This window comes from Lasiosphaeria miniovina (assembly GCF_030549165.1).
Source record: "Lasiosphaeria miniovina strain SMH2392-1A chromosome Unknown B0T26scaffold_3, whole genome shotgun sequence".
Taxonomy (NCBI): Eukaryota; Fungi; Ascomycota; class Sordariomycetes; order Sordariales; family Lasiosphaeriaceae; genus Lasiosphaeria; species Lasiosphaeria miniovina.
In genome coordinates this window covers 1139740-1161778 of record NW_026848222.1, presented here as the reverse complement: position 1 = coordinate 1161778, position 22039 = coordinate 1139740, and the positions used below count along the sequence as shown (strand labels likewise).

General features: G+C 51.3%; 6 protein-coding genes across 6 annotated transcripts; 3 read left to right on the top strand and 3 right to left on the bottom strand.

The window, feature by feature from the left end:
• Nucleotides 1-1661: 1661 nt before the first annotated feature.
• On the bottom strand, nt 1662-2325 carry B0T26DRAFT_749396 (uncharacterized protein; the record flags this gene model as incomplete). The annotated part of the gene is made up of 2 exons (XM_060445095.1): nt 1662-1881; nt 1961-2325. The coding sequence occupies 2 exons, from the start codon at nt 2323-2325 to the stop codon at nt 1662-1664; spliced, it is 585 nt and encodes a 194-aa protein (XP_060297851.1).
• Nucleotides 2326-7777: 5452 nt separating this feature from the next.
• On the bottom strand, nt 7778-8317 carry B0T26DRAFT_700738 (uncharacterized protein). The gene has a single exon (XM_060441563.1). The coding sequence runs from the start codon at nt 8207-8209 to the stop codon at nt 7937-7939; it is 273 nt and encodes a 90-aa protein (XP_060297850.1). The 5' UTR covers nt 8210-8317; the 3' UTR covers nt 7778-7936.
• A 58-nt stretch (nt 8318-8375) lies between these two features.
• Nucleotides 8376-9384, bottom strand: B0T26DRAFT_196098 (uncharacterized protein). Its single transcript, XM_060433713.1, has 3 exons — nt 9087-9384; nt 8679-9033; nt 8376-8623 (listed from the first exon to the last, which is right to left on the bottom strand). The coding sequence occupies exons 1-2, from the start codon at nt 9289-9291 to the stop codon at nt 8783-8785; spliced, it is 456 nt and encodes a 151-aa protein (XP_060297849.1). The 5' UTR covers nt 9292-9384; the 3' UTR covers nt 8376-8623; nt 8679-8782.
• Nucleotides 9385-13266: 3882 nt separating this feature from the next.
• On the top strand, nt 13267-14070 carry B0T26DRAFT_800799 (uncharacterized protein; the record flags this gene model as incomplete). Its single annotated transcript, XM_060447012.1, has 2 exons — nt 13267-13698; nt 13859-14070. The coding sequence occupies 2 exons, from the start codon at nt 13267-13269 to the stop codon at nt 13946-13948; spliced, it is 522 nt and encodes a 173-aa protein (XP_060297848.1). The 3' UTR covers nt 13949-14070.
• A 1011-nt stretch (nt 14071-15081) lies between these two features.
• Nucleotides 15082-16841, top strand: B0T26DRAFT_673688 (Fructosamine/Ketosamine-3-kinase; the record flags this gene model as incomplete). Its single annotated transcript, XM_060439632.1, has 5 exons — nt 15082-15125; nt 15324-15363; nt 16122-16390; nt 16501-16692; nt 16748-16841. The coding sequence occupies 5 exons, from the start codon at nt 15082-15084 to the stop codon at nt 16839-16841; spliced, it is 639 nt and encodes a 212-aa protein (XP_060297847.1).
• A 493-nt stretch (nt 16842-17334) lies between these two features.
• Nucleotides 17335-21657, top strand: B0T26DRAFT_673687 (uncharacterized protein; the record flags this gene model as incomplete). Its single annotated transcript, XM_060439631.1, has 10 exons — nt 17335-17445; nt 17590-17692; nt 17752-17962; nt 18185-18324; nt 18394-18443; nt 18570-18618; nt 18829-19593; nt 19937-20524; nt 20670-20712; nt 20793-21657. 10 exons carry the CDS (start codon nt 17335-17337, stop codon nt 21655-21657), a joined length of 2925 nt encoding a protein of 974 aa, XP_060297846.1.
• Between the last annotated feature and the right edge of the window lie 382 nt (nt 21658-22039).

Below are 22039 nucleotides of genomic sequence, written 5' to 3'. Positions count from 1 at the left end.
AGACGCTCTCTAGTACCTTCGATGAAACAGAAAGAACCGACCTAAGTACGAATCCTAAAGCCAAGGAGAGGGCGAGAACCATGGAGAAAATGTCCCATTGGCGAACGATGAAATGCCTGTTCGTAATAGTGCATATAAATGCCTTGGATAAAAATAGGCGGGTTTGAAGAGGAATCGCCGAAGATATATAAATGTTGGAATGATCGTTGGAATGACATACTGGTCAGCCACAAAGGTGGCGGTGGAGGCCCAGGTCAGGACATCAACTATATAGACTGGCCTTTGGCCACCGAATCTATATATTGGCAGACATCTACAACCATCACTTGAACCACCAGTTTTTCAGCTTGCAGTTACGCCCTGTTGCTTTCAGTACCGGTACCTAGTGATTCCAACACTATCTTGCCGACATAGTTATGTACCTAGGTAGGTAAGATAGTCAATTGTCATTCTTATAAATCCCATGGAATTTCGCCGCTCACTGCCTCTTATTAAATTGTCCATTTCCTGGTAGTTGATTTTCGACAACTTTCAACCACAGAAACCAAGGTAAGCTGCCAATAACTCCTCACTACTAGACCTAGACAAGGCAATTGCTCGCTTTTAGAGAGTTTCAATTAGTACTTTCCACACACACTGCCAAACCATTATATCAACATCCACTTCGGCCACCAGACCGCTGCCCAAGGGGACACTGTCCTAGGGCCAGGAGACACTGCCTTTCCTATCGTCGCAGTCTTCATTCCCCGGAATTGATACTAGCTGGGTTGGTAACTAGACGCGATTAACCAGATTGACCGCAAAGTGAGCAACGCCAAAATTAATCAACTGTTACGAATCCCTGAGGATATGCACGGTAGTGGGGCAGGCCTGGTTTGGTGTTGACCTATCAGGGGTGTCCCAGAGTCCCGAGCAATAAAGGTCGGAGGCGCGCGACTGGCCCGGGCGGCCGGTGGCCCGGCCTCGGGGTCTCGGGACAGTGGGACCATTTGGATTGGCCCACCGTAGATAGATATATACGACGACCGTAACAGCGGTCTTAGATAGTTCTTGCTTGGTTCTTCAAGCAAGCAATACACATTCACTGTACTCATACACTTTGAGCAGCATTCCGATTTGACTGTATTACCCACCTAAGCTGACCAGTGATGAAGTAGCTAGAGCAAAGGGGACTATCTGCTATGATCGTCGAGAGGGCCTGGAGTCAAGTCTGGCGAGGACAAGAAAGTGAAAGAAGGAGAAAAGTGGAGGCGCCGAGGGAAGGGGAAAGGGGGGAGGTTGCTGGGGAAGTTTGGCTGCTGCGAGAGCGTTCAAGGCGAGTGAGGAGACGCCTCTTCGACGTTCCTAGTCCAAGAACCTGATTCGAAAACAGAGAGCTCAGGTACGAAAGAGCTTCAATTCGTCCACCAAGATAAAAAAAATAAAAAAAATTGTTATGTTCTCGTAGCAGGCCAGTCCTATATCTAACAGCAGCCGACTTTATTCCCCATCGACTCGTCCCATGAGATGCGCAGCTGCACTGATGAATTGATGGGAAACGCATAGAGTACGCGGCTTTGTGCGACCTAATGCGGGCGTATTGACCTGGTTTCTGGTTATAGCTAAGGCTAACCAAAAAGAGTATTTTCGTCTCTTGCCAAACTATACGGTAATTTCTCGCATCAATCGCCTCCTCGAATTAAACTCTCGATAGCACCATTTACCAGTCGGCGCATCTCCTCGTCATGGGCCGGGCCTAGAGGTGAAGGTGTATATGACGGTTGTTCGTGTCTGTGAGACTCGAGATCGGAAGGCTTGAGCCACGGCTGGTAGTGCGTCTTTGCGTAAAACATGACTGAGTTCTTGATGGAATCTCGTTCTGGGTGTATCCACCCGATAACTCTGTTTTTTTTTTCGGGCGTGTTAGTTGGGCACCTCCCATTTTCTCTTGTCTTATCAGGACATCATTCATCACACTCACCCAGCTACCGAATTGAGGCCAACAAGAGCCGCAGCGTCGGTGCGCGGTAGGCTCGCGAGCCAGTTGCCGTCTCGGCTTCTGAGTATAAGGCTAAGTTCCCAGTAGCACCAGTCGGCCCGGCCGCGCATCAGCGCGAGCTTAATGGTGCGCTCGTATGTAATCCCGCCGAGTGGCACGGACATACCACAAGGCGTAGCGGCATTATTATCGTGATGGCTGTACGCCTTGACATTCTCCGGCTCTGGCTGGTGCGTGAAGAACGTGATAGGGTGAGGACAGTTCACAAAACGAACTTCGTCAAAGTAGCAGCAGTCGTCTAGGTCCGCCCGCCACGGAATCGGTGGTGCCCGGAGGACCTCCGGCATGTTATCCGACAAGAATACCAGATGCGCCTGCTGCCAACGGGCAACCAAACCCTCGGGGGAGCAGCATATGATGTCTAGTGAGCAGGAATTAACTAGGGTGAGTGGCACGATCGGTAGCGGCAACTTCGTAAGCATGGTGCCCTGACTGCATGTCATGCCGTTATGCCCTTTCCATCTTGGAAGGATTCTCGAGATGTCGATGGTGACAGGTGCGACTACGAGATGCATGTCGCTATTGAACACCTGCTGCCGCAAGGATTGGTGTGATAAGACCTGGATTCGGCGTAGTGTCCGCCGCTACCAGGTGCTTTTTTCGCCAATTGTATATTCTCCCTGTTCCTGGTGGCCCGAACTCGACGACTTCTGAGACTGTTGCAGCGCTCCAGTGTCGTCGCCTGACCCTGAATAGAGAGGAGGGGGATGTGCATCATACTCAACTTTGTTGTCCGGTAACCAGCCCATTGTCTCGTCCGACATGCTGGATGAATAGAGTTTTGTGGATGTGTGTGAGAGGAGAAATGGACGGCGACAACTGTACCTTAAATAGTAGGTATGGACTCGACTCTTGTCGGCATTAATGTTGCTGACGAAGTTTGATGGGTAGCAGACTGAACTTTAGTTTCCAGCATGACGGCCGTAATCCACCTATCCTGCATCCTGAATTACATATAGGCTCGGCGTTGCCGTGATTTAAGTTTGGCCGGCGAGGCCTGACAATCCCGTGATCACAAGTTTCGTGAGGGCGTGTTCTTTTGCTCGGAAAACTTGGCTCGGGTATGCCTTGATACCACTTGGGGTGGCCCTCTAATTCAACGCGCGTTGCGTAAGCGCCGTTATTCCGAACCATAGCAACAAAAGGCTTCACGCGCGGCTACAATAAATATGGTTTGGAATAGGTGTGTTGGCAATAGCTTCAATCTTTGGCACGTCAATGGCTGACTTTGACTTTTCAGTGACGTGGATTTTTGCAGGCGACGAAAAACGCAATCCGAGCGCCTGCCAGGCGCCAAATAGGTCCTGACCACGACTCGGAGCCCGGCAGGAAGAATCTTGGCCTTTTATTGATCAGATTGGGGCTTTTATGGGGTCATTCTGAACCAAGCAACTCAGACCCTCGGAACGGCCATTATTTCCGAAGGTTGTCAATCTAGGAGGAACGCCGAACGCCGCTTGATTTAAATGGTTCGGTCTAGGCCCGAGGCCACTGGTCTAGGTAAAAAAAAGAAGGCGCCCCCCTGAGAGGTCTCATGCCCGACCTCAGTTCTCTCGCCTTCTGCTATCTATGTGCTCCACCTCCGAGAGCGACCCATGGATGGGCTAGTGTCTTCAGAGGAAGTCGCGTCTCAGACGGGTTCGTTTCTGCAAGCAAGCGCAAGGCCACTCTGGAAAGCGTGACCCGGAAGGCAGGCAGGCTGAACACAGAGTCGATAAATATTCCAGTTCTCCCCCCCCTCCCCCAAAAAATTTGGATTTCTCTCCTCAGACTCTCATCACCTTTTTTTTTTTTAGGCATCCAAAAAAAACTGATCGAACAAAGTCTTTTTTTTCATTGTTGAAAAAATAAAGTTTCATCATGGTCCGCACCGACACCACCACAGGCCCAGCGGTAGCCACAGCGGCATGGGCAGCACCCCCGACCCCTCCACCACCACCGGCATCACCGCCGGCATCACCACCACCACCCATCATCGGGTCCGGTGCCCGTGCGGGGACACCCACCTCTGTTCTTCGCCTCCGGCCAACTCCGCTGCTCTGTGAGTCCAATCTGGCTCTAACCCGATGTCTCGGAGATCGTGTGCTGACTGAATTGGTTGCTAGGGAGGGGGTTGACTTGCCGGGGGGGGGTAGGGGGGGATGTTGGCCGCCGGCCGGCGAGAAGAAGGTGGTTGGGGTTTCAGCGGGCGGTAATAGGCTAGTCGGAGCTTTTGGTAGTAGCGTTTTCCATTGCCGGTAAGTCATTATCATCTCTTCAAGTATAATTGCAGCATAATCTGTAGCTAACGAAGTGACAGGATGGGGCTAGTCACTCGGCTTCGGCATTGGGGCGGCGGTTGTGGGGGGGATGGTTGTCTTGGTGGACTTTGTGCTGGCTGTCTGTGCGGGCGCCTACGAGGAGTATTTTTACAATTTTGACTAAATAATCTTAATTGATCCTCTCTTTTGGTTTTCCTCCTATTACGGGCCTGTAAGTCTAACCGCCATGAGGCCCAGCCAGCACGTTTTATGAAGAGGACGTATTGGTGTATTGTAGGCAACGTCCCCGTAAACATAACCCTCCTCCAAGTATGCGGGATCCTGGTGGCCCGCACCTGGACATCTTTTCGATTATTTCCTCCCTATTGGCTCGCTGGCGGGCTAGCGTCTTGGTCAACCTCCGCTTTGAAGTGGCTCAGGGAGGTGCCCTGCGGCTCTCCACTGGTGTCCCAAGTAAAGGTTTCATTACCAAACCTGTAGCTAAGCCCGTGCCAGCGCTGCCGTCAGACCAGATTATCAGATCAATTTACCAATCGATTCAAACAAACAATCGGGATTTTTGGAACTGTCAGATCAAACAAATCAGATATCGGCCGGGCTTATTTGACAGATATAACAGATATCTGAGGCTGTTCAGAGCCCGGATTTAGACGTTTTTCCGGCGCCGTTGGTGTTTTGGACCGGGGTTCAGGACCCCTGACCGGTCATCCCTGGCCTGCTGAACCAAGCCAGGGTCAGCAAATTCTGTTCTTCCGGACCCGACGGAAGCTGTTCCAAACATCCTGACTGCCCAGACGATGCTATTCCAAGCATCCTGACTGCCCGAACGAAGCTATTCCGACTCTCCGACCCTCCTTATGTCATCTGCTCCCATCTCTGCCTTCGCGGCTATACAGGCCCGGCCTCCTTCCATCTCCAAGCAATTTGCTGCAGCGTCAAGTACGATTCCTGCTGACGATGCCTCTGTCTCTGATCTAGTCAAGATTTCCTGGAAGAATCGACGTTTCATCCCGACCGGAGTCATCCACACCCAGAAATCCCGCGGCAGACGCAGCTGGATAGCAGATTACGGCTTCTTCATGACCGAGCTCGAGCCAGATAACCGACTGAAGCAAACCGTGTGGTGCTGTGGGACTTGTGACGCCCGGGGCCAGCCTCAGTTCTTCGTTGCTTCATCTACATCTTCCTCCATCGAACATCTCTTCAAGAAACACTCCATCGTCGATCCGGAACAGTCAGAACAGCAGCAACAGCAGGGCCCCAACGTCCTCAAGATGCAATCAACAGCCGCCCGGCGAAGGCCTGCCTCTGCCCTTGCTATTCCTCGAACAAGGATTGACCGGCTGAAGGAGCTGTGTGCCTACTTCGTCATTAACTCGAGCCTTCCCTTCGCGATATTCGAGGACCCCTATCTACAAGACCTGCTCGTTCAATTCAACCCAGCTTTGCAACAGCAAGTGCCATTTGGTCGGACTGCAATTAGAAACGAGATCGAGGCTCTCTTCCTAGCACGCAAACAGGTGGTCCGGAAGGCGATCCTGAATGCTAGGACGGCTATACACTTCAGCTTCGATCTCTGGACGTCTCCAAATCGACTAGCCTTCATCGCCATCATCGTCCACTACCTTGACGGAACCTATCAGCCTGCGAAGCGGATGATTGCCTTCAAGCAGCAGTCAGGAACCCATGCCGGCCTGAATCTCGCTGAGACGTTGATTGGGGTCATCCAAGATTGGGGCTTTGGAGAGCGGTTGGGTGTAGCGATCTGTGATAACGCCACGAACAACGATACCTGTTTACAATCCCTCTACAGCCGGTTGTTCCCCCATTGGGATCGCGATGCTATTCGGAGTCGAAGAATGCGCTGCTTCGGTCACATCCTCAACCTAGCAGCTAAAGCCTTCCTCTTTGGCGATCGGGCAGATGAATTCGAACAACAGGCTGAAACCCTCGAGGCCCTAGAAGTAGACGAGCTAGATGCCACCCACTGGCGCACTAGGGGACCCATTGGAAAGCTCCACAACATCGTCAGATTCATCCGAGCGTCTCCCCAACGAAGCGAGGCTTTCAGGAAGACCGAACGGGATGACCGGTCGATCCAAGGGAGCTTCTTGCTGGCCGAAGCAACAACCAAAGAGCTGGAGCTGAAGCAGAATAATGCTACGAGGTGGAATTCGACCTTCCTGATGATTGAGAGGGCATGTCTATTACGGAATACCATCGAGAACTACCTAACGGACCTCGACCTCGACCGGACCGCAACTAACAAGGTCTCTGCTGAAGATCGTCTTTCCTTAGAGGACTGACGGCTCCTTGCAGAGGTTCAGGAGATCCTGACGCCCTTCTACAGGCTCACGATGATTACCCAAGGCCAGGGTCAGCTTCACGAGGTCCTCACGGGCATGGAATACGTCCTTGATAAGCTTGAGCGGTGGAAGCAGCTATATATTGATGAATCTCTCAATCCGGCAGTAGCAACAGAACCGGTTCGGCCACCAACCCGCAGCCGGCCTTTGCAACGTAACAGAGCAGCCATCGAACCTGGGTTTACTTCCCGCTTTAATGAAGAAGCCCTCCCGGACCACACGAGGCTGGTTTATACTAATCTTGCTGCTGCTCGGGCAGCAGGCAACTTCGATAGCCTTGGAGCCCAGCAACGGTCCTTCCTTCGAAGTGGGATCAACAACGCATGGCTAAAGCTCAACCACTACTATACATCGATTGGAGAGTCATCCTTATTTACATCAGCCGTCATTCTACATCCCGGGCTCGGGCTTGGGTGGCTCGAGAACGTCTGGACCGCTCCAGAGCAGGTTATCTGGATTAGCGATGCTAAAAGGGCTCTCAAGGCTTACCTCGAGGCCTACTACCCTGAAGCCAACGAGCAGGGGAGCCGCTCGCCCTCTGCAGAGCCGGAACCAGTTGGACAGGGCCCTCCGAAGAAACGGAAGGTCGAATTGGAAGAGGCAAGGCAGTGGATTGCCCAGAGGTGTCCCCAGCTCTCTCAGACGGCTTCGGAGCTTGAGGTCTACTTCAGGACGCCTCGAGAGAACACGGAAGATCCGATTCAGTGGTGGAGGGACCACCAGGCTACCTACCCTCGTCTTAGCTGCCTTGCGTTGGACCTACTAGCCATCCCAGCTATGGCCGATGATTGTGAGAGAGCATTCAGCATCGCGAAGCTGACCGTGACGTCTCAGAGGCACAGCCTGAGCAGCGAGGCTATTGAGTATTGTCAGCTGCTGAAGAACTGGTTGTATGAAGACGAAAGCCGCGGCCAGCAGCAGCTGCAGCAGCTGCAGGAAGAATAGCAGCCGTTGGGATGTGGTAAGCCCAGAACACCAAGAATCGGGGTCGCGATGCTATTTCGGTGGCTGGAATAGCCTCACGGCGGTCAGCAGGGGTCCTGATATCAGACACTACCAGACATATCAACTAAACAGTCAATCAATCAGATTTCGGGCCCGAATTCCCTTTCAGATCAGATGGGCACCCTATATTTGATCTGATTGATCTGACGGCAGCGCTGGCCCGTGCTCGTCCTGGCTGGTGGCAAATGACGACGAGCCTGCACCATAATCCATAGCAACGGGGGCGGCAGCCAGTTGGACAAGACCCCCTTGCTGACGGCGGGCGTCTAACTGAGCGACCTCGTTGTCGTGCCAATTGTCGGGGATTGTTGCGTTGGCCGGCCTGGGCGATGGAGTCTTGCGGAGCAGCTCTCTCGAGGGCGTTGTATGCTGTCTGATGTAGTCCAGGCCGTCGAGAATCTCGCGCCATGTGTGGAGATCTCCAGATATTCGCTCGTCTTAGGCAAGCCTAAACCCCCACTGGAAGGCACGAATGGAATCAGGAACTCACTATCGCCCGAAAAGATCCACAGCCGTACCGCACTGCCAATGCAGGTCATGGTCCAGATGCTGTCGCGATCCCGGGCCAGCACCCCGTTGCCACTCCGGTCCACCTCATCGTCTCCAGTCGGGGGCGCGAGAAGCGCGGGAACCCCTCCTGTACCCCCCTGGACGCCGTCGGATCTCATTCTTAAGTCCCCGGAGAGCGTGCTAAACTGGACCAATGTCGTAGCCCCGGACGGCTTCCTATCTGCCTGTAAAATATCTCAATAAGAGACCTAGGTTTAAACTAGTAATACCACATAATATAAGAGTCATGTAGAAGTCGAGTCGAGTATCAGGTTCAGCTTGAACGGCATCCGTCCAGGCCGTCGCCATAATTTGTCGTATATCACCGCTAGTTGCCTCGAGCTTATCGAATAGTTGTTCACGGGCAAGATCGAACTCGGGCACCAAGTATTGCACCGTCTACTCTAATTATCACGATACCGATTAGCATCCTAGCGGGCTAAAGATTGGGAAACATACTAAGTATATATTATGTATCGGGCCACTCATTCGAGCCGGGTTCTTGAGGTTGAAGTAAGATGTGGCTAAGGTCCATTGCATCGCATGGGCAGGATCATTTCGCCTCATACATGCAAAATATGACTTTCCGCGTACCCAACTACACTCTTCAGCTTCTCGAACACGGTGCGGGCGCTTGTGATTGTTAGAGAAAATTCCGTCTCGGTTGGTCCAAGGGAGGGGCGCTCTGCTTCAGATTTCTGAACGCAGTACTGAAGAAACTTTTTAACCTGAAGTACGGCTCTTTCTTTGCTAGCGGGGTCTCTACAAAGGTCAAGAATAACCTCCTTCGGATCGAATTGTGCGCTCGAAGTACCTATACATTATTAGTAATTAGAAAAAAAAATCCGAGCACGCCTTACTCCGTCCATTCAATCCAAGAATTATATCGGCTTAATTCTGTTTTCTTGGAAATAGATCTTCTATCGCTCAACGGTCGTTGTCGGATTGACTCTTCGTTCTCTTTATCCCGCTCTCTCTGCGACTCGACGTCATTCGCAAAACGACGTGTTGGCTGTGCTGGTAGCCCGCTTGTGGGCCTTTGGCCTGGACGCCTGACTCGCTTCTTTATCATCGTGAGGCCTAGAGAAGATAAAGATAAGTCAGGTGGTCTGCTTATGGAACACCCCTGGATTTGGAACAAGGTTTGTCATCAAGGACTTGCCGCTCGCCACCCAACTCACCTATTTCAATCGCTTGCAACTCGACCAATTCTGCTTCAATACTTATCTTCTTTTCTCCATTCAATTGAGAAATGAAAGATGAAGCGATATACACAGTTGGATTTGCAGAATGCGCTGGCAGAGTATGCAGAAACCGGCTTACTCCGTAGCTCTGCTGAAAATCACGGCATCCCCCCTACTACTCTCTTTAATCGGGTTCATGGTTCCGAGCCAGCCTCCAAGGCCCAAATTCTTAATCAAAAGCTTTCTCCGGCTATGGAAGAACGCTTAACCGAATGGATTCTATTCCAAGGGTCGCTCGGTCACCCTCCAACCCACGCCCAAATTCGGAAACTAGCTAGAAGAATGCTCGAAGATAACGAAACCCTCGGAAAACGCTGGACTAGCCGGTTTTTGGCTAGAAATCTATCTATTTCTACAATTAGGCCTCGGAGAAGCCATGCAAACCGTGCTGATCGAGCCTGTGAGGCCGTTATCCGGCCTTGGTTTGACTATTTGAAGCCTCCAGGCGTGGAGGCTATTCCAGCCAAGCATAGGTATAATATGGATGAAACTGGCATTGCTTCTGGCATTGGAGATAACGGCCTGGTTGTTGGATCTAAGGAAAGAAAGAAATTCCAGAAAAAGAAGAAAGGAGACCGAATTTGGACCTCGATTATCGAATGTATTTCCGCTGACGGCCGGTATTTGAACCCAGTCGTCATTTTCAAAGGTGGAAGCCTTCAACAACAATGGTATCCACGCGATTTACAGCCATTTAAGGGCTGGAAGTGGAAACCCACTGAAAACGGCTGGTCTGACGATGATACTGCCGTCGCATGGCTCCGCAATATCTTTCTTCCAGAGACTCGGCCAGCTACCCCCTCGGAGAAGCGCCTCCTTATTTTAGATGGCCACGGTAGTCATACCACCGAAGAATTCATGTGGCTAGCCTTTTCTAATAACGTACAATTGTTATTTCTACCAGCCCACACCTCCCACGTTCTCCAGCCCCTGGATTTATCGGTTTTCGGCCCTCTAAAAGCCCGGTACAGAGCCAAGCATAACGAGGTTGTTTCCGGCTTCGACGAAGGCACTGTTGCTGAAAAGAGGGCCTTCCTAGAATGCTACCGGCAAGCCAGGGTCTATGGAATGACTGAATCTAATATCAAAGCCGGCTGGAAAGCTACAGGCCTCTGGCCGGTCAGCCTCAGGAAGCCCCTAAGCAACGGCCTTGTTATTAAGAATTCTAACGGCGACGTTGGTCAACTGACCTCTACGGTTTCTATAGACCTTCAAGAGGTCCATAACCCCATTCTAAATAAGAATTCGGAGGGCCGGCCTATATGGTTTACCCCTAAAAAGCCGAAGGATTTCCGTATTCAGGGGCAGGTTTTTCTAGCCGGCCAGAAACGGACTGCCAACGACCGACTTTTCATACGCAAGGCCGCAAAAGCCTTCGATTACGTGGTTTTCCAACTAGCCAATACGGCGCATCAATTGGAGGCTGCAGAAAAAAGCCTAGAACGCACAAGAGGCCGAAAGAGAAGAGGTCCAAGTCGACCCTAATACGCAGTTCGCTGGAATTGAGGAGGTTCGTGCCTCACAGAGAGAGGCTGGCAGAGAGGACCTTGGTTATTCTGAAAGAGAAGAATCAGGAGAATCCGATACTAAAGACTTCATCATTGTAGCTAATTAATTGACAAAGTTGTTGGCAATTGAAGTTTGTGGTGTTGTGCGGGGTCCGATTCAGGGGCTGTTCCATAGGCAGGGGTGTTCCAAAAGTCCCCCACCTGACTTAATGAGTTTTGTAGAGCGACGAAACTAGGGGTTGTAGGGAATTGAAAGTATAGCGAGCGAAGAGGGGAATTGGGATTAAAACGGGGGGAGAGATGGTATGAGATTTTCGTCCGTTTCATGCCCCTTTTTTGGTGGTCTTATGAACGGTGGTCGTTGGTTTGAAGGCTACGAAACGGATGCGCCGTGAGACGCCGCACTCTTATTCGGTGCATTTCCGGGGCCTGTTTTTACGCCCTTTAAAACTAACAGTTAGGAGGTGAGTACGTATTCGCTTAGGAGTTAAACAGTAGATAATATATATCACAAAATGCAGAGACATATAATTTAGCTGCCTACCTGGCAACCTGCCTCGTAGGTTAGTAGACTTTGTTGCGGACAGGTTGAGGTTGAGGTAGGCGAGACTGACTTGATTGGGTGTATCCGATTAATAGTGGGTCTAGACTCCGGTAAATAAAAAAAAGTCGCTCACTCCGACAACCAAGATTGCAGTCAGAAACCTTCTCTTTGGGACTCAAAGCGGCTGAAAATGAGGGTACACGGGAGTCGAAAATGGGGCGCTAGAAGTGCACTGAATAAATTTGCGGCATCTTATCTCTTATCTCTTATCTAAATTGAAACGGATTCCGTATCGAGTTTAGCTTACAGAATGCCGTTTTTAGAAACGCCTGCTACCCGTCTCGCACAGACACGTAAAATGGAAATGCACCCAATTAAATGGCGGTACCATACAGGCTTTTGTAACCGATATTTACCCGAATTCGCCAAAGCTCTGTGAGCGACCGAATCCACAGCTGCGAGTTTGTCTGCAAAATGCTCATCTATGCACATGCAGAGACGGACACCTTTCTGAAGCTATTAGTTGCTGTGATCAGCTTGTTGCAGAAGTCGGACAAATCGTCGGCGCGAACACGGATAAAGAGAGTTGATCTGCGCACCCGCCAATTGCATTCAGCGCACTAATCTGTGGGTCTGCTGGCAACTGCCATCCCAAAGACCCGTTTTCGGGTGGTAAATGACCGAATTTCAATGCAGCCAGCCATCAACCACACGGAAGCTCTCGATCGTCGGCCGCGCAGCTATTCGCAACGAAAATGAGCATAAATTCACGCTTTCTGCGTGCATTGTCAGGTGATGGATTTCCTTATTGCACTTTTTGGTATTCTTTCTTATTAACATACTAGCAACTGCTGTCAAACGGCCTGGGTGTGGTGGTGACACCGCGTTCCATTGCCGCGGGGAGTATCAATGCAGGAGGACAGCATCAATGACCGGTGATCACAGTTTCGGGCGATAAGAGGTTTAAATGAAACTTCCCTGACTGTTGGTAGGGCTGAGTCTAGCGAATGTGACGAAGATTTATATAATACATTGTACCTGCACAGCCAAGAAAGGGTGGCGAATTCTGCCAACAATGGCACCTGCAAGGCGAGCCCGGAGAACCATGCCGATATTAATTGTGATTTACCCGGTCTTTCTCTATACAATGCAAGGGCAGACCAGACTGAGCGGCAGCTCGTGATAGTGTATTGGGGTTACTGCGCCTCAGCAGTCTGCCTCTGGCTCCCATAAGCTAGTCCTTGACTTTGATAACGAGTATGCCTATAGGGAACGACGCTGCCAAGTATTTAAGCTCTCCGGTTTCGTCGTAGCTAACCTTCCCATTTACTAACGTAAATTTTCGTTATAGTTAAACTTCTTCTTTTACGTTTACGACTGCCGGGTAGGCGGGAGCTTAATAGTTTTAGCTTTAGGGTTCGACTCCCAACAATTATTTTCAGAAGCCGCTCGTCTATAAAATCACGTCTCTCTCTCCTACCTTACTGTACTAAAATTCTAACTACCACTACCAAAAACTTATTAAGCACCATTTGAATCTGCAATTTCACGTGATCCCAAAGTTCAACTCCTCTTAACTCTATTACGTAAGCCTCCTTCACGGCTTCCTCACGCTCAGAAGCTACCTAATTGCAACGCCCACCACACCACCTACAACATTTGGAGGGTACCGATATCGCCCCGGCCGATCAAGTAAGTGTCTGCAATGTTACATTCACTCAGCTACATGGGTCTAATTACGTACCCCAAGCATGGGCAAAGCCATGATGCAGCCATTCTCTGCTCTCCACCAGGCGTGGAAAGACTACAGAGCCGGCCGCTCGATGCGCAAGAACGCGACAGATCAAAAGGAAGCGGAATATGCAGAAAGCAAAGCAAGCGAACCTCGGCCTCGGCCGGCAAGCCCTCGGTCGGTACGGCCTTTGCCCGAACGAGGATGGCAATTTGACAAGGCGGCCGAATTTCCCTGGTGCCTCAAGCAGGTCGTCGAAGAGGAAAGCAACTGGCGCGGGATATGGGTACTGGAGGTCAAGGATATGCAAGCCATGGTTTGGGAGACGGTTCACGTACCCAAGGAGAGCGGGTACGGTGGTAAATACCAGCGGGTGCCGACTATGCACTTACCGTTCACCCCGGAAAGGGAGCGGGGCGATTTGAGCGCCGGAGGACAGGATGATCTGATGGTATGGTTGGGCAAAAGTTAAAATGACACCGATGGCAGATGCATCAATCGAGTGCCTCCTAATATGGAATACACCTAGTTAGATGTACTTGACCCAAGGTACCTAACCAAAAGAGCCTCCCACTTTCGAGATGAGAGAAACAACTTAAACTCTCTGCCAGATTACTAAAAACGCATTTTGGTATGTCTTTGCCGCGTTCGGCCGCGCAGTCTTAGGCGAGGACTTTGAGGAAATTAGGAAGGGATGTTGATAGATTTTAGAATCTGGGGTAATAGGAAAGCGCTCAGTTTGGGAGATTCATCTGGGAGTGTTCAGGATGGGGTAGTGGGGAGGGTTTGGGTTTAGGTTCAGGGGGCTGGACATGGTTGTCATATCTATAGAAGGGTGTTTTGTTATATCACGCTTGTTGTTGGCGTCGTGGGAAATCATTACTTCCCTTTTGGTTGCCAAGGATACGGCAAAAGTTGTCTATTACGACTTCCACGCTATCAATCATCTTTCCGAGGTAGGGCTGGTAGGCAGAAGTGGAGCTGGAGTTCCATGCGTCCTCGCTCTTGCCTGTTATTAGGAGCCAAAGGGTATCAAGGAGGCAAGAGTCTTATCCTCAACCTAACAGACATTAGGCAAGTATCTTGGGGACAAGTGCCTCTTTCCTTCCAAGTGGTAAACATGATTGATGGTCCCAAAACCCATTTGCATGTCCCGAACTTCTCTTCTCTCCTCTTCGTCAAACATCAACATTCGCTTGGTACGTACCAATACCTCAGACCCTTTCTTGATTCCCAACCCTCCAGTCTCCCGTTCGTCGCTAACGTGTATTATATAGGAATTTTAGAATAATGTTTTTCAAAAGAGTTTTGAAAAGACTGCGCCGCGCCGTTTCCCGGGCGCGCCAGCGCGGGCCAGGGTGGCGGACCCCCCCCCCCCCCCCTCGGGCCACCACCTTCTTTCGTCCCTCCTCCCGTCCCGGCCGAGCCGTCAACCCTCGTGCCACCACTTTCTTCCGTCCCCCCGTTCCGGTCGAGCCGTCCCCCCTCGACCCACCCCCTCCATATATGGATTCCTCTTCTCTCCTCTCTTTTCTCTTCTCACCCGTCCCGTCTTACCACTCCGAGGCCTTCTCCGAGGAGGACCTCCCCGTCTACCTCACCGACGACTCTGAGGCGGCCGTCCCCCCCGCCTCTCCTCTCGGAGGCCGCCCTCCCTTTGAACCATAGCGGTCGTTTTTTTTTGTTTTTTTTAAGCGTTGATTTTTCAGCGTCGACTTGGATGATGTTTATCTGGATGGAGCGGAAGTCTTTTTTGACTATCCGCCGGATGGTTTTTGACGGCAGGGCAAAATGCATATTTCCATGCTGTTTTGGTTTGACTTTATCTTCAATAATGGTTATTGAGTTGGACACCTTGTTCGTTCCCAATCTAAAACTGTTAGATTAAGTCACTTGCACGTTTGGTAGGCTCAATTGGCTTGTATATTTTCGTGTGTAGCCAGTTTCTGGCTCTCTCGATTGCTCTGGAAATCTTTGCTTTTGAGGCGCGCCCACACCCCCTGGTGTGGAGCCGCGCCACAGTCAAAGTTACGCCTCGGCGTGTTACTTTCTTTTCCTCCCACGACGTTTTTCCAGTTTGGATCCACTTTCGGACGACCGCATTGCTAGAGACTTCGTAAGCTTAGAGCGCAGATAATGTCTTTATGAACCCTTAATTACCACCGATTTCAAGACCAAATTGGTTTACCATTGCTAGCATTGACAACACCTTGTGCGTTTGCACGCTTACAAGCATTGACCCCACCAGTCGAGCGGTTTGTAATATTATAGTGAAAGGTATAAGGTCCGGTTACGTTATAGTAAAAAGTGGTAAATTATTACGCGGTAGAAAGTTGGATATACCGGCGGGCTGGGTATGCGGCCAAGGTTAGTGTTCGTGGTACTCAAACTACGTAGGGATCCTACAGGTCGAAGGGTTGGTAGATCTACCGGGGGTAATCTTGTGTCTCTCCTCCCTCCCTCTCTCTGCGGAACTAAGGTAGGTTCTGCGTGCGACCGGGGTTTTTGTGTGTGTGTGAGAGAGGTCCGCGCGCCGCACGTGCCTACTTGCACGTGCGTACTCGCGCGATCTCTGCTTCCTCCCTGCTAGTGTGCGGTCACCAGTATCGCTATTCCAACAGTTAGGGTTATATATGGTGAATTACAGTATGCGGGGACGATTTGACAGTAGTAGGAGACGCACTCTTGTCAAGACGGGCTCGGGTGCTAAAGCCGACGTCATGTTTCGCGGTTTATTTGCTCGCCAATTTTCACCATACCCGCTGCTATTTTTGTGTCTGACTTGTTGATTGACAGGCGAACACGCCTCCCTGAACGCCATCCACGACCGTGCCCAACTTCTGCCCCCGCTCGCACGCCCACGGCGCGCTGCAGTCGTCGGCGGGCAAGTTCTTCCTCGTCACAGACTTTCTGGACCTGGGCTCGTCCGCGCCGGGTGGCTCGGGCTTATCGCTGGCTGCCAAGCTCGCGAAGCTCTACACTACGCCGGCGCCGACGTCAAAGTTTGGGTTTCCCGTGCCGACCTGCTGCGGTGCCACGGAGCAGGATAACTCGTGGAAGGACTCGTGGGCCGACTTCTACGCGAACAACCGCCTGCGTGCCATTCTGCGCGAGGGTATCAACCGGCATGGTGCAGATAAGGAGTTAGCCGACGCAGTCGAAAAGATAGCCAGTGCGGTGGTGCCGAGACTGCTGGGGGAAGGGCATCTAGAGGGTGCCGTGATCTGTGGAGTGGAAACCACGGGCGGGGCAGATTTGCTGGCCAAGGCGGCGCGGAAGAGGTCGTCTATAACCCGTCGACCACGTACGGGCACTCTGAGTACGAGCTTGGAATCAGGCGCATATTTGGGGGCTTTGGGAGTGCTTTTTGGAGAGAGTATAAAGAGTTGGTTCCCAAGGCAGAGCCCAAGGAAGAATGGGGCGACAGGGTTTTGCTATATGAGCTGTGAGTTCAGTCTGTCCTTTCCGTCTTTCAGTGTTCTGGGTACTGATTTCCACAGGTACCATCACTTGAATCATTTCGCGCTGTTTGGCGGCGGCTATTGTGGCGGCGCCATGTCCATCATGAAGAAGCTGATCTCCAAATATGGATAAATGAATGGAATGCCTAGCATTAGCGCCGTCTGGCGGCGTAGCAAATTGCTTCGGTTCAAGTCGTGAGTAAGGCACATTCGTTAGGGCAGCCCCTTATTACAAATATGAGGCTAAATTGACTCGCACAGGAACCTTGCGTATCTATTTACCCAGGCAGTCACCTAACCTCCGTATTGCATCATCCATCTCATTACTGATATCGATCGCCCCTTTTTCTGTTCTTCACACAAGTGACATAATTGCTAGTAGGCCTTCACTCGAACTCCGACCACAAGTACAAGCCACGCTCTGTAGCGTGAAGTGCCTTCGTGGTGCTCCTTTCTTGAAACAATAATTCCCGTCGTGGGCCACTGATTCCACCCTTTCACCTTTCATCGACCTAGAATGGCTGACGAAAGAACGACGAGTTGGGCGGGAGCCGATGCTTTTGAGAGACAGGCTGACCCACCAGTAACGGACACCATCCATCATCGCGTGACGAGCAACTCCCAGAATGAACCTCGGATTTCAGCAACGGTGGAAAATTCCGACAATTGCTCTGAGAGCCACCAAGCAGCATCATTTGGCCCCCCCGCTTCTGAGAAGTCCTTACAGCAGGGTCAAGGTACGAATTGCCACTATTCTCTTACAGCGACCTACCGCACCTACGAGGGCTAACGACGTTTCAGATGCCTCAACATCACAATGGCGGCCTTTCTTCCTAAGGAGGGCTACCCTCGCAGTTTTACTCCTCTTCTTCATTGTTCAGATGCTGGGGCTCAGCGCGCTATATGTTTATTCGTGCCGCCATAGTGGAATCATATTTGTTGCACACAAGTACCACCAGCTGTGGAAATACGGTCCGAATTCGGGTGAGTCTTGAGGTCGCTCTGCATCTAGGCGTTCACTAAAAAGCTGACGCTGCATATAGTTCTCGCCCTCGATATTGGGCTTTGGGTCCAGGTGGAATACCGCAGGAAGCAACTCACCGCCTGGGAGATGCTGCTTTCTAAAACCACAGACACTTCCGGGTCCCTAAAGATCGACTATTTCTCCAACATGAACATTGTTTCCCTGTTCTCATCTGCCAAGAGAAAACACTGGGGTGTCTCCCTATCTATCTTAGGCACCCTGCTTCTCGGGTTAGCGACTATAGTCTCTACTAGTCTCTTGGAACGAGAGGCACGACCAGTATCGCATTCCGTCGACAACCTCAAGGTCATGTCGTTTGCCCTAAATTCGACAGTGGGTAGTTTATCCACCGTGCCTGATAAAAATGCGTGAGCTGCACCATATTTTCTCACCAGCGACTGAAGATAACCAAGCATGGGAGCTTATAACGTCGGGCTAACTTACCTAAGCAGGCTCTACGTGGCGGCATATGTTGCGAAGTCTCTACGGCAGAACCGCACGCTCCTAGCTTATCCTGTAGGGACAACTAGATCTGTCGCTTTCCAGCCTTTGAAGCTTCCTATCCAAGTGCATGATTTTGAGGAATTCAGAGGTATGGTTCCCTGGTATAAGATAATCCAATCCGCTGGTTTTAATAACATAGCTTTTGGGTGTATAGCAGTCGGGTCGATGCAATATGTCACCGCTGTCGTGGACTACCTGTCTCCAGCAGTCAATTGCACTCCGATATTTGACAGGTTCAATTTCAGAATCCCTCTGGGCCATAGCTTTAACAAAATATGGCAATTTGGAGACACTCATCATGGTGTGACGCTGGCTGCTGATATCACAACGCAGAGTGTGTCTCACTTGAAGGGCGTCACGGCGGACGGCTTGGCGAATTATAGTAGGCCTTTGGAGGAGCCACAGATCTCGTCCAACATAACGCTTCAAAACGACCACTCGGTTTATACCCTCCCAGTGGATTGGCGGTGGATTGTCCTAGGAGGGGTGCCCGAGAACCCACCACCAAACACCACATACTCTAACATCAAATTCTAGCTTCGACTATATCAGACCGGGTGTGGCGCTGGCAGGAATGAGACACGGGTAATAGACAGATATACTGCCAACGCATACACCGACAATGGACCTTGCGATGACAGAGTTTTGGTGCTTCTGCCTCAAGACTGCAGACCACCGAATCAGAGCGAGGCGGACATCACCGTCGCACTTGTCAATTGCGTGGCCCGCGACAGCCATGGGAGAGCAACAATGCGATTCGAAAACACGGAGAACGGCTCTCCACCAGATATTCTCAGTCGCGAAGAAAGCCAACGGGAGAACGGCGGGAACACACCGTATGGAAACGGCCTGTTGTTTTCTACCTTCACGGCCTTTGACCACTACCGAGGTGTTGATCTAATAAACGAATCAAAGAACATCACAGATCCTCTGGTAGCCAAACAGGTTCTGGAGGAGTTTTATTGTCCTCTCGCTATCCAGATCTTCCGAGTCACCTCATTCACCGACGCCAATGAGACCATCTCGGGCGTTGTCGATGCCATCGTTCAGCGCTTGACTGTTCAACAGTTCGCATTTTGGGTTGTTGTCGTGCTCCTCGCTCTTGTATCCGCCGCCTGCACGATTTTGATGCCTCACAGCACATGCGGCAACCATGCCAGGTCATGGCTCCCTCGGGATCCTGCGGCCCTGGCTGGGACGGTCGTGCTTCTCGGGGTCTACCGTGATGTGACGGGTATCGTTCGGGGCGGCAGAGCTGCAAGGACAGAGCTGCTTGAGTATTACACCAAAAAGTGTCGCGAAAAGAAGTGGTGGCGGCCCTGGGGGACAACGCAGATGTCTAAGTGGATAGCCATTGGTGTCATGGCGACAACGATTGCACTTGTCAGAAACACTGCACACTGGATCTTGTGGAATTGATGGGGTTGTAATTGCTTGATTGTATTGCCCTATTTCTAGGCTCTCTGGCTCTGCCAGAGAGCATTTCTTATAGCCATGGCCAGGTGGCGAGGTTATTGCGCGTCTGTGGCTAATAGTGACAAATTCATGATTCTAGCACCTTCTAGAACCCTCCTTTTTTCTGACAGCACTACTTCAAGTCACCCTCGTGTTGTCTACGCAAAGGAACGGGCTAGCTATTGTCGCCGTGAAAAGCTGTGCTTATTACAGCTGGCTCATCGTGCCGGCTATTTTGATCGCAGGACTAAGGTTGATGGTCGACGATCTGGAGCTGAATCTCCGCCTTTTAGAGCCCTTCGTGGCGCTAAGACGCGGCGGCCCGACGGCTTTGGGAGCATTTTTCAACAACTACTTCTTTGGCCTACTCCCCAGGAGACTTTGGGCGCTTTTTCGTGCACGGCGGTTTATCCTAGCCGCCGTCGCTTCCGGGGCCATCTCAATGCCGCTTTCTGCAATCGTCGTCGGCGACCTCTTCACCCTCTCTGACGACCCTTCTGTTCGAGAGAGCGGCCATCTCTTACAGATGGATGGGTTTGACGAGTTCGTCACTCACAACTGGACTTCGGTTTTTGCCCAAGAGACCCTCCTCTCATCTGGATGGGGCAGCGGCATGTTTAACCCCGATGCCTTCAATCTCCTCCCCCTTGAAGATTTCACGACTGAATTACTCGTTATCCCGCGCTTTGAGCTCCCTCCTGAAGGATGGGCTACCTCTGCTTCTCTTGTTTCTGTGTCGACATCGGTAAGCAGATGGAGGCTCAACTGCACTTTTATCGATTCACAATGCTCCGAAATAACGATCCCATTGGAGTCCGACAATTCCAATTACAGTCAGTGCAACGCTAGAAGCCTCATAGTGCCGGAAACTTTATTCCAGCGAGAGAAGTGCCCAAGACTAGTCGCAGCTAACGTGCTCGGACTCTACGATAAGACCGACGTCTGTTTAGGCTTAAAGGAGCTGAAGCACAATTCGAGTTGGACAACATTTCCTCAACGAATATCAACAAGAACCGCTCTGGTAGGCTCGTTTTGGATTCCATATCCCCCCGCAGGTCATGGAGATTGCGCGGCGTCGCATGTGAACTTTGCTGCATGCAGCCCCTACTTGGAGCTCGGGCAGAGACGGGTCAACTTCAGGCTATCCAGCTTAGGCATTGCCAATATCACCATGGATCCCGATTCTCCAAAGCGCAGCATTCAGCCTTACGCAGTCAGCCGACATCTCACCTTCTGGCAGAATACTCTTTTCAGCTTGAACAACGTCTCCTCACCCATGGTACTTCCCAATGGGGTTTCCGCAGTATTCCGGGATATTACATCTACCACAGTGCCTGGCCACATCTCCGTAGACGAGTTGCGGGCTTCAGAGTTTGTGTCACGGAGCAGAGTCATGGCGGCGCTGGAGGCGCGGTGGCAGAAAGGCATGGCTGCCATCACCAGGCACAACCTCACCACTACTGAAGGATACGTCCCTCCAAAGCGAGTTGAAGCGTCCCTGTTGGACTATCATCAGCGATGGGTCATCCAGAATGAGGGGTCAACGAGGATTTTACAGGGTATATTTGCCCTCACGCTTGCCTGCCTCGCGATCGGATTTGCCTTTGGGCCGAAAGACCTCGACAGGATCCTGCCGTTTCCACCTACCAGCATCGGTGCTATCCTTTTCCTGCTGGAGGGATCCAAGATACTAGGCGAGGTTCCGCAAGAAGAAGAGCTACTCAACGGAGGCGAGAAGAACGAACCGAAAACTCGAGCAGGGTGCGGAATCATACCACAGGGCGCCGAGGCTCTGCGGGACAGCGAATTCAGGATAAAGGTTTTTGAAGCGCCCGGGAGAGAATACTTCCTCAAGGAATGGGAAATCTCTCATGAGGATACAAATGAAGAGAACCCGGAGGGGAGCAGTGTGGGTGAGAGGGTTTACAGAATTGACTTTGAGGAGGGGACGAGTAGCAAGTGTTAGATGTATTGAATGTGATCCGGTTTCGTCCATAATAGAGCACGTCCTAGTATTGTAAATCGTCGGGGGTACTCACGGAGGGCGGATGTGCACACAACAGTCTCGGTAGGACTTTACGGCTGTTTAACGACGACGAGCGAGCAGCTACAGCCGGATTCCGGTATCGACTCCCTGATTCGCTTGGGCTACTTTCAGAGAAGAGGACTAGGACTCAACTGTACTTCTAGTGCAGTCCGTAAAACGCTGCTTTCCCTCGGGCATCAAGATGCGTTCATGTACTCAGATAGCCCCCACTCTCCTCTGTCCAGGGTTCAGGTGATAAAAGAAAATCATCTTATACCATCTGCCTATCACATACTGAAAGCTGACAAGTGCTCGCACTGTG

Bases quoted from the DNA above. Each gene is read 5' to 3' on its own strand.
- B0T26DRAFT_700738 (XM_060441563.1), bottom strand. From the start codon at position 8,209: ATGACCTGCATTGGCAGTGCGGTACGGCTGTGGATCTTTTCGGGCGAT.
- B0T26DRAFT_196098 (XM_060433713.1), bottom strand. From the start codon at position 9,291: ATGATAAAGAAGCGAGTCAGGCGTCCAGGCCAAAGGCCCACAAGCGGG. The intron at 9,034-9,086 runs GGACGGAGTAAG...AATAATGTATAG, and splicing joins ATATAATTCTTGGATTGAAT to GTACTTCGAGCGCACAATTC.